The sequence below is a fragment of the Zonotrichia albicollis genome, chromosome 7 (genome assembly GCF_047830755.1).
Source record: "Zonotrichia albicollis isolate bZonAlb1 chromosome 7, bZonAlb1.hap1, whole genome shotgun sequence".
In the NCBI taxonomy this organism is placed as follows: Eukaryota; Metazoa; Chordata; class Aves; order Passeriformes; family Passerellidae; genus Zonotrichia; species Zonotrichia albicollis.
The window spans coordinates 21,589,811-21,602,237 of NC_133825.1; the positions used below are offsets into that span (position 1 = coordinate 21,589,811).

Sequence of the window (12,427 nt, forward strand, 5' to 3'; positions counted from 1 at the left end):
ATCACTAACAAAAGCCTCTTTATGCCATTAACTATTTGCCCTTCACACAGCAAGACAGACCCCAAGCTGAAGGTTTACAGTGCTGAGGATTCATTTTTACAAGCAAATTATTATTAGCAGTAAAATTAAGGAGGAACTTATTTTACATGTACAGATTTTACTAAATGAAGTAAATAAAGGTTATGCCACAAGGTTCTCTAATACAAAACCTGCCCAGTAAGTTAGAACTGATGCTGTTTTAATTTTTAAATATATGCTTTCCTTGTCACCCACTCCCACAAACCGCACTCCAATTTATAGACATGCCAGGTTTAACCATTCCCTTCCCAAACACCCTCATCTATCAATGCTCTCATCACACAAGGATCACCAAGCCAGCAAAGACAAGCAGGACCCAAATTAACCCAATGGGAGGAAGCAGTCAGAATTGATACTGAGACTCTTTACACTCAGTCAACAAGGCAAAGCTGCCAGAACCACAATCTTCCCCTGTGTACCCAGAGCCCCTCTTGGTGCTCACAGAGGTGACACACAGTGCTGGAGGAGATCCCCAGAACCACAATCTTCTCCTGTGTACCCCCAGAGCCCCTCTTGGGGCTCACAGAGGTGACACACAGTGCTGGAGGAGATCCCTGGGCTGGGAAGGCACATTTGCTACTGCCCACTCAGCTGCTGTAGCAAAGTCCCTTCCCACAATCTTGTCCAACAACTTCCCTTTCTTTCTAGTGTCCCCACCTCCCACTTCCCCTTGCTTGCCCAAGCAAAGGTCCACCTTGCCAAGCTGAGGAGCCACCACTTGCTGGTGCTGGTATCTCCATAAATGCTGACATGGCCATTCACTGACAGCTTTTACTCCTGCGTGCCTCTGTCCTATCAAACAATTTCTCAAGAAGGAGAAAAAAGGAATAAAAGGCAAATCTCCACCTTCAAGTTCAGATGCACAAAGGATGCTCTCTTTGACAACCTCTCATGACACAAGACAGATCATCTATAAGAAGAGGAATATTGTATCTCAGAGAGAAAGCACTGGCCTTTCTGCAACAACACAATCAGAACCAGACTAGGATATTTAGGACAACTGATAATGAGAAACCAGACACATCATACTGTGCCTATAAACAAAGGGCCAGGTGCCTTTCTGGGCACAGGAGCAAGAAAGAGCAACTCAAGAAGACACAATATGAGCAGGGGGGACCCAGACACAATATGGGCAGGAATGGAAGGTAGAGGGAAGGCTGGGGAGTAAAACAGCACCCTCTAAACCAATGATTAAAAACAAAAAAACAACCAAAAAAAGCATACACTGAGATAAAGTCAGATTCAGAGCACAGCAGAACTGCACCAGGACACACACGTTTCCAGTTACAGGAACAAAAACCCATGGTCAGTAAGAATTAAATGCACGATCCAACAGTGACTAGCAGGGAAAAAATCCTGGAGAGCAGACACATGTGGGTTATTACACAGCCTGGCAAGGTCAATCCCGGTGCTAAAAGCAGACAAAAATAAAAAAAAGCCATCAAACATTTTTAAAGGGACACTGTCCCACACTGGCTGCTTTGACACTGTCTGTGAATGGTCCTTATTTTTTAATCTACTTATTTTGTAATTATGTAGGCTATCCTGTTCCAGCCAAAAGCTGCAACAAAACTCTTATTGATGATGCAAACTACTACAACTTTACTTTAAGAGAACATGAGGCAGTTCTCACAGGCCAGAGAGTAAAATTTAACTCTTCCTCCTCTTGGTTTCAGCAGTGATTCCTTCTCTGATATTTCTGAATAGACCAGAACTGCAACTGCAAACGGCCAAGCTCTACACGAATGGCAAGTGCCCTGTCATACCAATACATAGTTGAAAATGCTGACACAGTGACAGTGCCTATCAGCACAACTCTGAGAATCATGTTAGCTCATTCCTGCTGCAGCCAGGTGAACAGCCACTGTGAGTTAGGGGCTACCAAGAGGGAAGTTAACCTGGGATTTTGTTTACATTTCTTGGCATATCTTCCACATTTCAAAGAACAAAATACTGCATCCTCTGTTTCCAGGGCTGATGTGTTGTCATTATATTGCAAAGGTTCCATATTGTTGTCTCCATATTGCAAGAGTTTCACAGCTCCTTTATGTTTCTCATAGGCAGCTCCTCTAAGCACTGACTCTCCTTCTTCTCACAGCAGCAAACAGACACCAGTTCCCCTTTTAACTAACCAACCCACTCTTTTATAGCACTCTTCTTGTCATTGTCTACAGCTGTGGCCTGGTAAAGTCCAGCCTGTTCCTAATCTCTAATAATTGGCTCAGCTGCAACTCCTTAGGGGTAAGATTACTTTCTATACCACCTTTATTTTCTTATATTCTATCCCCCTACAATGATGCTCTCACCCCCTTTTTATAAAAGCTGAAAGGTAGGCCAAAGCTTGATAAGAAATCCAAAACTCTTTGATAAGGCATGCTTGAAGTTTGAGGTGTGCAGTGTTAAAACTCCTTTCAAGAATCACAAATGGAGGAGGCTCAACACAACCCAGTGGTGAGTGAAAGGCTTCCATAGTCAGTGCATATTAAAATGTTTTCAACCTCACCCTCATCTGCTTCCTTTGCAATGAAGTAGGCTCTCCACAGGGTAAGGAAGAAAATAACAACACTTAAAACATCCCAGCACTATTCAGGCAAACAAGTGGCTGAAAGAAGGACAGACAACCTTGGAAGAACCCCAACAACCTCCTTCCAGGGAGGTGGAGGAAGGTGCAGAGGAGAGCAGCAGTGGCTCAAGAGAGAGGGGCAACTGAGGAGGGAGAGCCCCAAAATGCTACTGAAGATAGGGTCTTCTTCAGGACTGAAATATTGGAAGTACACTGGACTTAACAACTGCATCACCTTTCAGCACTTAAGAGGCAGCCAACAACTGAAGCCAACAAGTATTTCTTAAACTAACTGGTTGACCAGTAATAAAGCAAATATTTATCTCTGTCTGTCTGCTCAGCACCTCAGGTTATCTCTGATCCCAAACATGTTAACACCAAAGGTAAGCAGTAATTAAACCAAAAGAAGGTGTTGAACCAAATGAAGCCTTCCTGCTTCACACCCTCTCTGAACAGTCACCCCAACAGAGCTTCCTGCTCCAGAGCCTGCTGGTGCTCTTGTCCTGCTGCAGCAGTGCTGGCACGTGCTATAAGCTGCACAAACACAGAAGAAAAGCCAGGCCACAGCCTCTTTTTTCCCAAGGGAGTCGTCCTCCTCTATTCAGGCTCCATGGAGCACAACAGAAGAGTCATGTAATAGCCTCATCTATGGCAAAGGACTGTATCAATTGGGCTGGGTAAAATGAGTTAGAGAGGTCGCTCTGACCCACAAGACAAAAAACAACATACGGTGCACAAGGGTAGAGAGGGGAAAATGGGATAATGGGACACTTACAGGAACTTTATCAAGATCAGAATGGCATTCAACTAGGGCAATGAGGACAGGAAGGCACAAGAAGAGGCAAAGAGCACAGACAGAGAAGAGTGGGAGGGGAAGAGAGGCATGATTTAGGCACAAAGTATGCAGAGTGGCTGTACTCTAAATAGCTAATGATTACTTGGTCAGAAAATTATTGCATCAAGTTAAGCCAGGTGAGCCTGAACTGAGCAGCACGCGACACACAATGAAAAAGGAGAGTCAGCGTCAGATCAGAAGTCACCACAAGTGTCTGAACACGCTACAGCTGCAGATTATCAGTTCTGATAATGGCATGGTTTGACTACATTATAACTTGATAATCCTCATCTGGTGAAGTCACACCTGCTGGAAGGCCACTGGCAAGAGAAATTGGAAGGGCAAGGCAACAGCCCAGTGCGCACTGGGGCTGGGAGCTGTGTGGTTGGCACCTTCCAGAAAGACAGCTCATCCTTGCTCTGCCTATCCTTCCAAACTCACTGCAATCTGCTGGGCACTGGCCAATTTGAGTGGCAACACAAGGTCCAGCAAGGAACTGCAATCTTCCAAGTGAAGATAGGCAAATTATGAAAGTGGTAAAGATGAGAAAATGAGAGGGTGACCCAGTCCTGCAGCACCCAGCTCTGCCCAGCAAGCTCCTCTGGAGAGTCCAAAGGAGCCACTGCTGGAAAACTATGGATGAGAAAAGTGTGACTGCTAGAATATACACCTCTGCTAGGAGCAGTAGTTGATTTCCTGGGTTTCACAGGGAACCAAGATCCAGATTTTATACCCTCAAATGCATGACTGTGGGGAATGAAAGACAGGACAGAACCGATTGTTAAATTTTCTTTGGGTTTCCCCTTGCTGGACCTGAACAAACAAGAAGTAAGTGCAGCAAAACCCCTTCAGTTCACCAGAACTTGCCCATCCCATTCCTAACACTGCAGTGCAGGAGCCTGAACCGCCCATTTTGGCAGGAGGGATAAAAAGAGTGGCAATGCCAGCCTGGGGACCAAACCCAGAGCTGTGCCATGACAGAGCCAGAGGGCTGCAGACTGCCTGCCTGTGGCACAGCTCCCACCTCCCTGGCCCAGTGGCCATTTGTTCCATGGCTAAACCCAGGCAGCTCTGCAGCCCAGCCTAACCCAAACCAGCAGAGCTGGCGAGCACTAAATTCAGTCATTTTCCCCTCAGTCTCTTCTCTCAATTTCAGCTCTGACTCCTCTATCTTTTATTTCTTTTTCTAAAGACACATTTAGAGATGAAACCATTCATAACTGCCTATCCACAGACAGTTTGTGGCAGCATAATTGACAATGAGTCTGCTGCAAAAATGAAAATGCTGTTTTAATAACCTTGGCCTAAAATACATTCTGTTGTATGCCTCAAAGGGTTTCAATAAAAAGTCAACCTGTAGAGACATATTTTCTTGGCTTAAACAACAATCCAAAGCATATAAATGTAGTCCAACTATAATGACATATTTATAGGCCAATAAAGCTTACACTGCAGCTTTCATACTTCACTTAAAGGAAGTCTGTAAGAAGCAATGTTATATAAAATAATTTGAATTTTTTTTGAACTATAGCCCAAGGAATACAAATATGCAACTTTGCCATATTTAACCGATAGTGTTTACATTGCTTAGTTGTTAAACATTTCGTAAAATGAAATAATTCCTCATTTGGTGACTTCCCACTAGTTTACCAAATATGGGTATACAAGTCCATTTATTACAAAGAAAAATTCCCCAAATAATTCTAAAGACAAAAATAAATAACTAGCGGCCTCAGCAGTGAATGATTTTATCAGACCAATTCTTCTGGAAAAACAGGTTCTTATGTTCATTATGAATAATACATTCCTGAGCAACTCTATTTTTATATGCTGCATTGTTGTTGCTCTTTATTTTTCCTCAACATTTGAAAGAAATATTCAGAAAGCTATAAATAGTCTTAAGACATAAACTGCTAGCATTCAGTATTGACATATTTGCAGAAAGGGACAGACTGTATAACATAAATATCTCAACAGGCAGAAAGAAATAATTCTTAAAAATCATTTTTCAGGCTGAAATCTTGAAGCTCACACAAAAAATGCTATTGCACGATCTTTTATTTAATACAGTCCTAAGGAAAAGTTCTGCATAATTCACTAGTGATAAAAACAACAGTATTTTACAGGAAAAAAACCCAACCCAACAGTTTCTGCAGAAAAGAACGGCAAAGAGAAAAGAAAGAATTAAAAAAAAAAAAGAGAAAAGAGGGAGAAGAGAACAAAAGAGACGAAAGAGAGAACAAAAAAAGGAGACAGAACTACCTTGTTTGAATTAGGGTCAACTTTCAGTTATAGGTTCATGGTTTCTACAGGCTGTGGATTAACCAGGTGTTGCCTTAGTTTTGGCTAAGCAAGTGCCACTGAGCACGTGGCACAGGGTGTACACTGCTCACACGAGGCCTCACTTTGCTTGGTTGTTGTTTGAAGCTGCCCTCCTCCCAGCAGCAACGTGTTTAATTAAGTATGTTTGCACAGTGACACTTCTCTGGGTCTGTCTCAGCCATGTTTTCCTTTCATCCGGGTTATTTCACTCCCCACCACTCCTGGGTAATGTGTGAAAACTGGTTTTGTTTCTTCTGTAAAGCTTTTTGGAGCTCTTTGCTAGGGATATAATTTCCTATTACATTTTAGAGCTTGATTCAAAAACATCTAGAAGAAAAGCTACAGAATCTACTCGCTTTTATGGATTTTTTCCTGTAATGGAAACATGCCATTTCATAGGAAAAAAGGGGTCCAGGAGATCATGTTGTTTATATGGGCCTTTTCAACACCTGGGTCAGCAACCTCCTCACCTACAGCCAGGGTTAGACACCAGCACCAAGGGAGGGACCTTTGTGTGACAGTGCACTGTGCTCCTCTTCCAGCTCTGTTTTAAGAGGAAAGACTGTCCCGTCCCATTGTGCTGGGGACCTGCTGCAGAAGTGATTGCTAATAAATCTTTTGATCACCGCAGCTGAGCGCTGCTCTGTTGGCACTGAGGACTGGAAAAGGTCTGTGGGCACATGTCCTAACAGGCAGTGAAGCTGCCCTCTGACAGCAGAGATGAGACAACACCAGCAGCTCAAACACCTCAGACACCCCACATCATGCCTCTGCCTCCAGCTGGGGACAGGACAACTCCCACAGCAATGTCAACCCTGACCAACCACTCAGAACAAGAGAGTAAATCCTCTTTGTCTCACCACAGATGACACAAACACCCGAGTTCATGGATTGCCTACAGGATACCAACTAGGGCTGCTCCACCAGCTTCAAAGATCACCACTCTTCTGAGTTTTTGTGTCAGATCCAAGAAGCAAAATAGGATTAAATTCTTGGCCCTTTCAAATGGTAAAAAAGTAATCTCAATAACAGATTTAGGAAATTTCTTTGATTCCTTTAATAGGCTGGATCAATTGTCTATATCAATGTATCTAGTCAGCTACAGGTCTTTGTGAACCTTTGGTTTCACTCCTGTCAACCAGTCATTATGAAGATAAAGGCAGTCATAACCAAACATTAGCCAAAATTCCCTTTTCTACTGGAAATAAAAAAAAAACCCAAAACCCAAGGCAACAATAAAGCCAGAGCCAGCAACTGAAAATGAGCAACATCAGAATATGGGGTTATCAAAATTATACCATATAGTTTGCATTCCATGAGCGTTTTCAGTATAACCCCTACTTTGAAAGGCTTAACATGCAACTATAAGCCCTGGGCTTAAAGATAATTTTCTCTGGCTCCTAGGGTAGATAATAGCAATTTCATAACTTACCACAAGGAGTTTTTTGTTTGTTGAAAACAAAAACAAGAAAACATTAGCACACAAAAGTTCTGTCTGAAAAACATTAAGATTCTTCTGACACAACAAACAAATGCAAATAAATGTACTGCGTAAAGATACCAGGGCAATAGCAGAGAAAATTACTGCATGTAATTATGAACTAGAAGAAACCACAGAGAAAAGCAAAGAGAGAAAGAATTGCATGGCTTATTTTTTCCCTGGACATGCAATGAAAAACAAGATCAACTTCCAGTTGTACTTGAATCTTCCAACCTACACAGCTAATGGTAACATGTGAAATTGATGCAATCATTTCACCATTTGATAAGATCAGAAAAACGAGATGCAGAAGATAAATCTTCCAAGACAGATCTTCAGCTTCATGTAACTTGGCTTCCATGCCAACCTAGCCATGACACTATGAAACAGAACTTGGCCCTGCACTCCAAAAGCATGTCCTCAAATGCATCAGACCTAGCTCTTAATTTCTTACCTTTTCACACACTATGGCCTAAACTTGATGCTTTTCAAACATGGACCATTTATTACAAACTTGGCAGAAGAGAGAAATGTCCCTGGTATGCACTTCTAAGTGCCATCTCTGACAGCTGTTACACATCCAAGGTCCTAATCCCACAAACAGGCACATCTACCAAGAGGACACTGATCTCCCTTGGACCTGGGAACCCACCACAGGCATTACAGGTGTGAGTGCCTGTGCAACAAAGCAGTCCCACAGCTGCAAGCCTGTCTGCAACCGCCCAAGGCAGCAGAGCTACCAAGCCCCTTTCTGAAAACAGACAGGGGAAGAAAGCACAGGGCTGTGCATGGAGACAGTGGGGTGCTCACAGAGCCCTGCAGCAACACAAAGCTGAGAAGGAAACACCATGGAAGGGACACATCCCTGCTGAATGTGACACAGAGCCAGCCATACAGAGTCAGGGCAAGCAGCAGGAGCACCTCTGAGCTCCTGGAAGGTGGGACATGAGAAGTGAAAGGCCTTTGCCTCTCACAGGAGGCCCCAGGAAGACATCAGCCTGCTCTCCCCACAGTGCACAGCTCTGACCTGATCCCCCAGCCTGCAGAGCCCCAGGGACAGCCTGGGACAATTATCTGTATGCACATCTGCAGGGTTTGAGCTGCAGTGCTCGGGGCCATACAGACAGGTATCACAGTGTTACCCACACCAGTCTGCAAGGAGCTCCAGATGAGCTCACTACCACCACTCATCCCACACAGGTATCTCATGGGCACACCTCTGCCCCAGGCTCAGACATACCTTGGGAATCTGCAATGGCATGGCAGGATCAGGCTCATCTGTTTTCAAAAGATACTCTCCCACAGGCCCCTTCCCACAAGAGAAAGTAAGGGATACTCACCAAGGTCAGCCTTTTCCTTCAGAATATCTTTGAAGTTCAAGCCACTGTTCAGTGTGGATTGTCTGTATCTTGTCAAGGCTTCTTTCTGCCCATTTTTCCCCACATCCATGGGCTGGACCGGCTCAGCCCGGAAACCACACTTCCACTTGGAGAAATCGGACTGTGCCCATTTTGCCAAGTCCTCAAGCTTCACAGTCACTTTTTCTGAAACAGCAATAACTTCATCCTGCAAGAAGTGATCAGATGAGAATACAACATGTCACTCTGGGCTCCCTGATGACTGAGAAACCAGTAATATCATCCTGCACTGACTCCTGCAAAAGCCTGTCTTGCTGCAGGCTGAGTAATTTTTCTGTATCACAGAATAGCTGGAGCTTAATTTATTCCTCTTGCCACCTAAGTGGAAATATTAGTTGTTTACTTGAAGCAAATATACAGCATCTAAAGACAATTTCTAGAACCAGGGCAATGATCCTAAAAGGCATTTGAAATGCAGGTTGCCAAATCACATTCTGTATAACCCAAAGCCTTGAGGGAAAGTTTGCTTTTTAGGTGCAATTAGCTGCAAATGTAAAAATTCATGGCTGGATGACTAATGGTTATAGTTAGTCCTGAAATAAATGGACTAAGTAAATCTCAGATTCTTGGAACTCTGACTCACCAGAAAATTCCTATGTTTATGGTACATTTTCCCTTGGCTTATACACAAATATTGAATTTAACTTTTGTCCTTAAAATTAAATAAAACTGTGATGTAATCCCAAAAGAAATACTACATAAATGTGCTTCCCACCAAAAGAAACTTGCACATTCTCATGTTTCTTAAAACCTTTTTCAAGATCAGAACTGTAATTTTTTTCCCCCCTTCTAAAACATACATTCTAAGAAGAGCACTTAAACTTAGTTTAGCCTCCAGAACATACACTCAAATTAAACAGCCCTAATTGCTGGATTTTAACCTTCCAGGAAACAATCAACTCCTCTCAGTCATGATGAATAAGCAGAATATTTTACAGCTGACTCCACTGAGCATAGGATCAAGAAAGCCTCAAAAAATAAACAAACAAACACATATCCAGCAAGATACACTCCAGATTTTTTTTTGTTAAAACAGCAGAAATAATTTATGTTATAACAAGAGCTGGCTGTACACCACACCTTGCCCACAACACATTTCTAACAATAAATAAGGTTTCAGGTTCTTGAAATAAATAAACCAGAATCCAATTTTTCTCTCAAATAAACATAAGTATTTGCAAAGGGGAGAGAAATTCTTTGAGTTATTAAACAAAGGGAAAAGCACGATTGATTCTCTCTGTGTGTTTTTTTGTCCACTGAACACATTCCTCAGGAAATAAAATACTGCTCAATGGAAAAAAAAAAAAAAAAAAAGAAAAAATCTTTATTGTGACAAGTCGCATACAATACAAAACCTGAAGTAATTCTAGTAAAAAAAACAGATCTGATATTCCTCTCTTCCTTATATAATACAAAACTGTTTTATAAGCAGGCACCTTCATTACATTTAGTGCAATAACAAATATTTGGTCAGAAGTGAACAGCATGTTTATATGCTAAGCAAGCTTGTAATAAAATCTTTTCCTTTATCGCTGCACAGCATAAGAGCCTCCACCAAACAACAAACAATAACAGTGATGCTTTAAATCTCTGTTTATGACAAACGTCAATACTTTGTAAACAAGCACTGGGTACTACAAAGTACAATTTCAATGGATGGTTTCACCCAATTTCATTACACCATCCACTTGAAATAAAAAAGCTGTAGTTGCTATGCATTTTATAGCTATTACATGGTGATTATTAAATGTCAGGATGGAAAAAAATAATACATATATATAAATATCAGGCTGCCTGCAGACAGTCTCAGCAATTTCTGGATGAAGTCCTCTCTTAGGGTGTCGAATACCATCACCAGCTACTACACAACTTCTCATATTCCATACCAGAGAAATCTACTTAGCAGCAGTTTAAAAAAAAAACCTGAAAAACCAACAAAAACCTGACTTGGAGATCAGACATGCTTCTGGTTAAAATATTATTTTCCAAATAGCTCTCATGATCAAATGATTATGATTTCAATTACTAGTTTCTTCATATCCTTTCCAAGAACTGGTATGACTAATTTTGGCTGGCATACAAAGTAAGCCGAGCAGACAATTTATTAACCAAAAGTACAATCACTATTACATCATCAATGAATAAACTTGTTTTTGAGAATGCAACCTTCGCACACACGCACATGATGTGGACACAGAAGGAAAAAGAAACTGAATTTAAAAAAAAAAACCAAGACAAACAAACAACAACAACAAAACAAAATAAACCAAAAAACACCACAAAAATCCCCCCAAAAAGCCCTACTGTACCAAGGGTGAAACGATACTGGTGCAGTCTGTCAGGCTGCCATGGAGGGGAACTGCAGAGGCAGGAGCAGGGGACCTTTTGGGGAGCTGGGGAAAGCACACCCCAGCCATGAGTTTCCTGTGGCAGCAGCACATCCAGCCATGGGAATCTGAGGTGTTCAGCATCCCCACATGGATGTGAGGGGCCAGAAAAACAAAGACACAGCAAAAATGTCACTCTCTGCTACCCCTCAGCCCTCTGCAAAGTGACACCAAGCATCCAAATACAGCCACAGAGTGCAAAGGGGTGCCCAGAATGGCACCAGGGAGCAGCCCAGCACAAATACAAAACACAGGAGTCCACGCTGTCCCTGTGCTGTGACAAGGGCACTGGGCTAAACCTCTGTCCACAGCTGCTGGCCCCTTGTCAGGGCCACCCGGCCACCACCACACCAGCCTTGTCCCCAAGGACAGCTGGTCACCCCTGCAGCAGCTACATCCCAAATCCCTGTCCCCAAGGCACCAGGCTGGCCCCAAATCTCTGTCCCCAAAGGCACCAGGCTGGCCCCAAATCCCTGTCCCCAAGGCACCAGGCTGGCCCCAAATCTCTGTCCCCAAAGGCACCAGGCTGGCCCCAAATCTCTGTCCTCAAGGCACCAGGCTGGCCCCAAATCCCTGTCCCCAAGGCACCAGGCTGGCCCCAAATCCCCGTCCCCAAGGGCACCAGGCTGGCCCTAAATCCCTGTCCCCAAGGGCACCAGGCTGGCCCCAAATCTCTGTCCCCAAGGGCACCAGGCTGGCCCTAAATCCCTGTCCCCAAGGGTACCAGGCTGGCCCCAAAACTCTGTCCCCAAAGGCACCAGGCTGGCCCAAAATCCCTGTCCCCAAGGCACCAGGCTGGCCCTCAAATCCCTGTCCCCAAGGGCACCAGGCTGGCCCCAAGTCCCTGTCCTCCCGGGTACTGCCAGCGATCCCCACAGCAGCACCAGGGAAACGCGGCCTAGTTCACTTTTAGGCGGGAAATGGAAAAATGACCTGAACCACCTCAGAGCCTGCCTTGGGCCGCCCTGCCCATCACACAGCAGGACTGGACAGACCTGCTCCCCTCCCTCAGCACTCACTTGTGACCCAGTTCACACAGAATTGTCCACATTCTTCCCAACTCCTCAAGTGCTCCTCAAACGCTGCGGATCAGCCCGCAGGCCTCGTCTGCCAATGCAGATCTCACCCGTGTGGGATTGCATCTCCAGGGGTGCTCCTACCCCAGTGCCTCACCATGCAAACACTGAGCCAGCATGGCAGGGGGCTCCAGTCTCTACCTGGTCACCCAGCCAGGCATGGCAGGGGCTCCAGTCTCTGCTTTTGGAGCATCCTGAGCCACGGGCAGCTCCAGCAGGACTGTCTTGCCCACATCTTGGCAGTCTGCTGACACCAGAGGTCACCTGC

The 12,427-nt window shown here is 44.1% G+C and overlaps 1 protein-coding gene across 5 annotated transcripts in view; it reads right to left on the reverse strand.

Moving 5' to 3' along the window:
- ARID5B (AT-rich interaction domain 5B) overlaps positions 1-12,427 on the reverse strand; it is a 145,654-nt gene that overhangs the window by 92,734 nt on the left and 40,493 nt on the right. For all 5 annotated transcript variants that reach the window (XM_074544601.1, XM_074544599.1, XM_074544602.1 and 2 more), the window contains one exon: positions 8,619-8,844. In XM_074544601.1, coding sequence (XP_074400702.1) covers positions 8,619-8,844 — 226 coding nt within the window. The remainder of the gene's footprint in view (positions 1-8,618; positions 8,845-12,427) is intronic.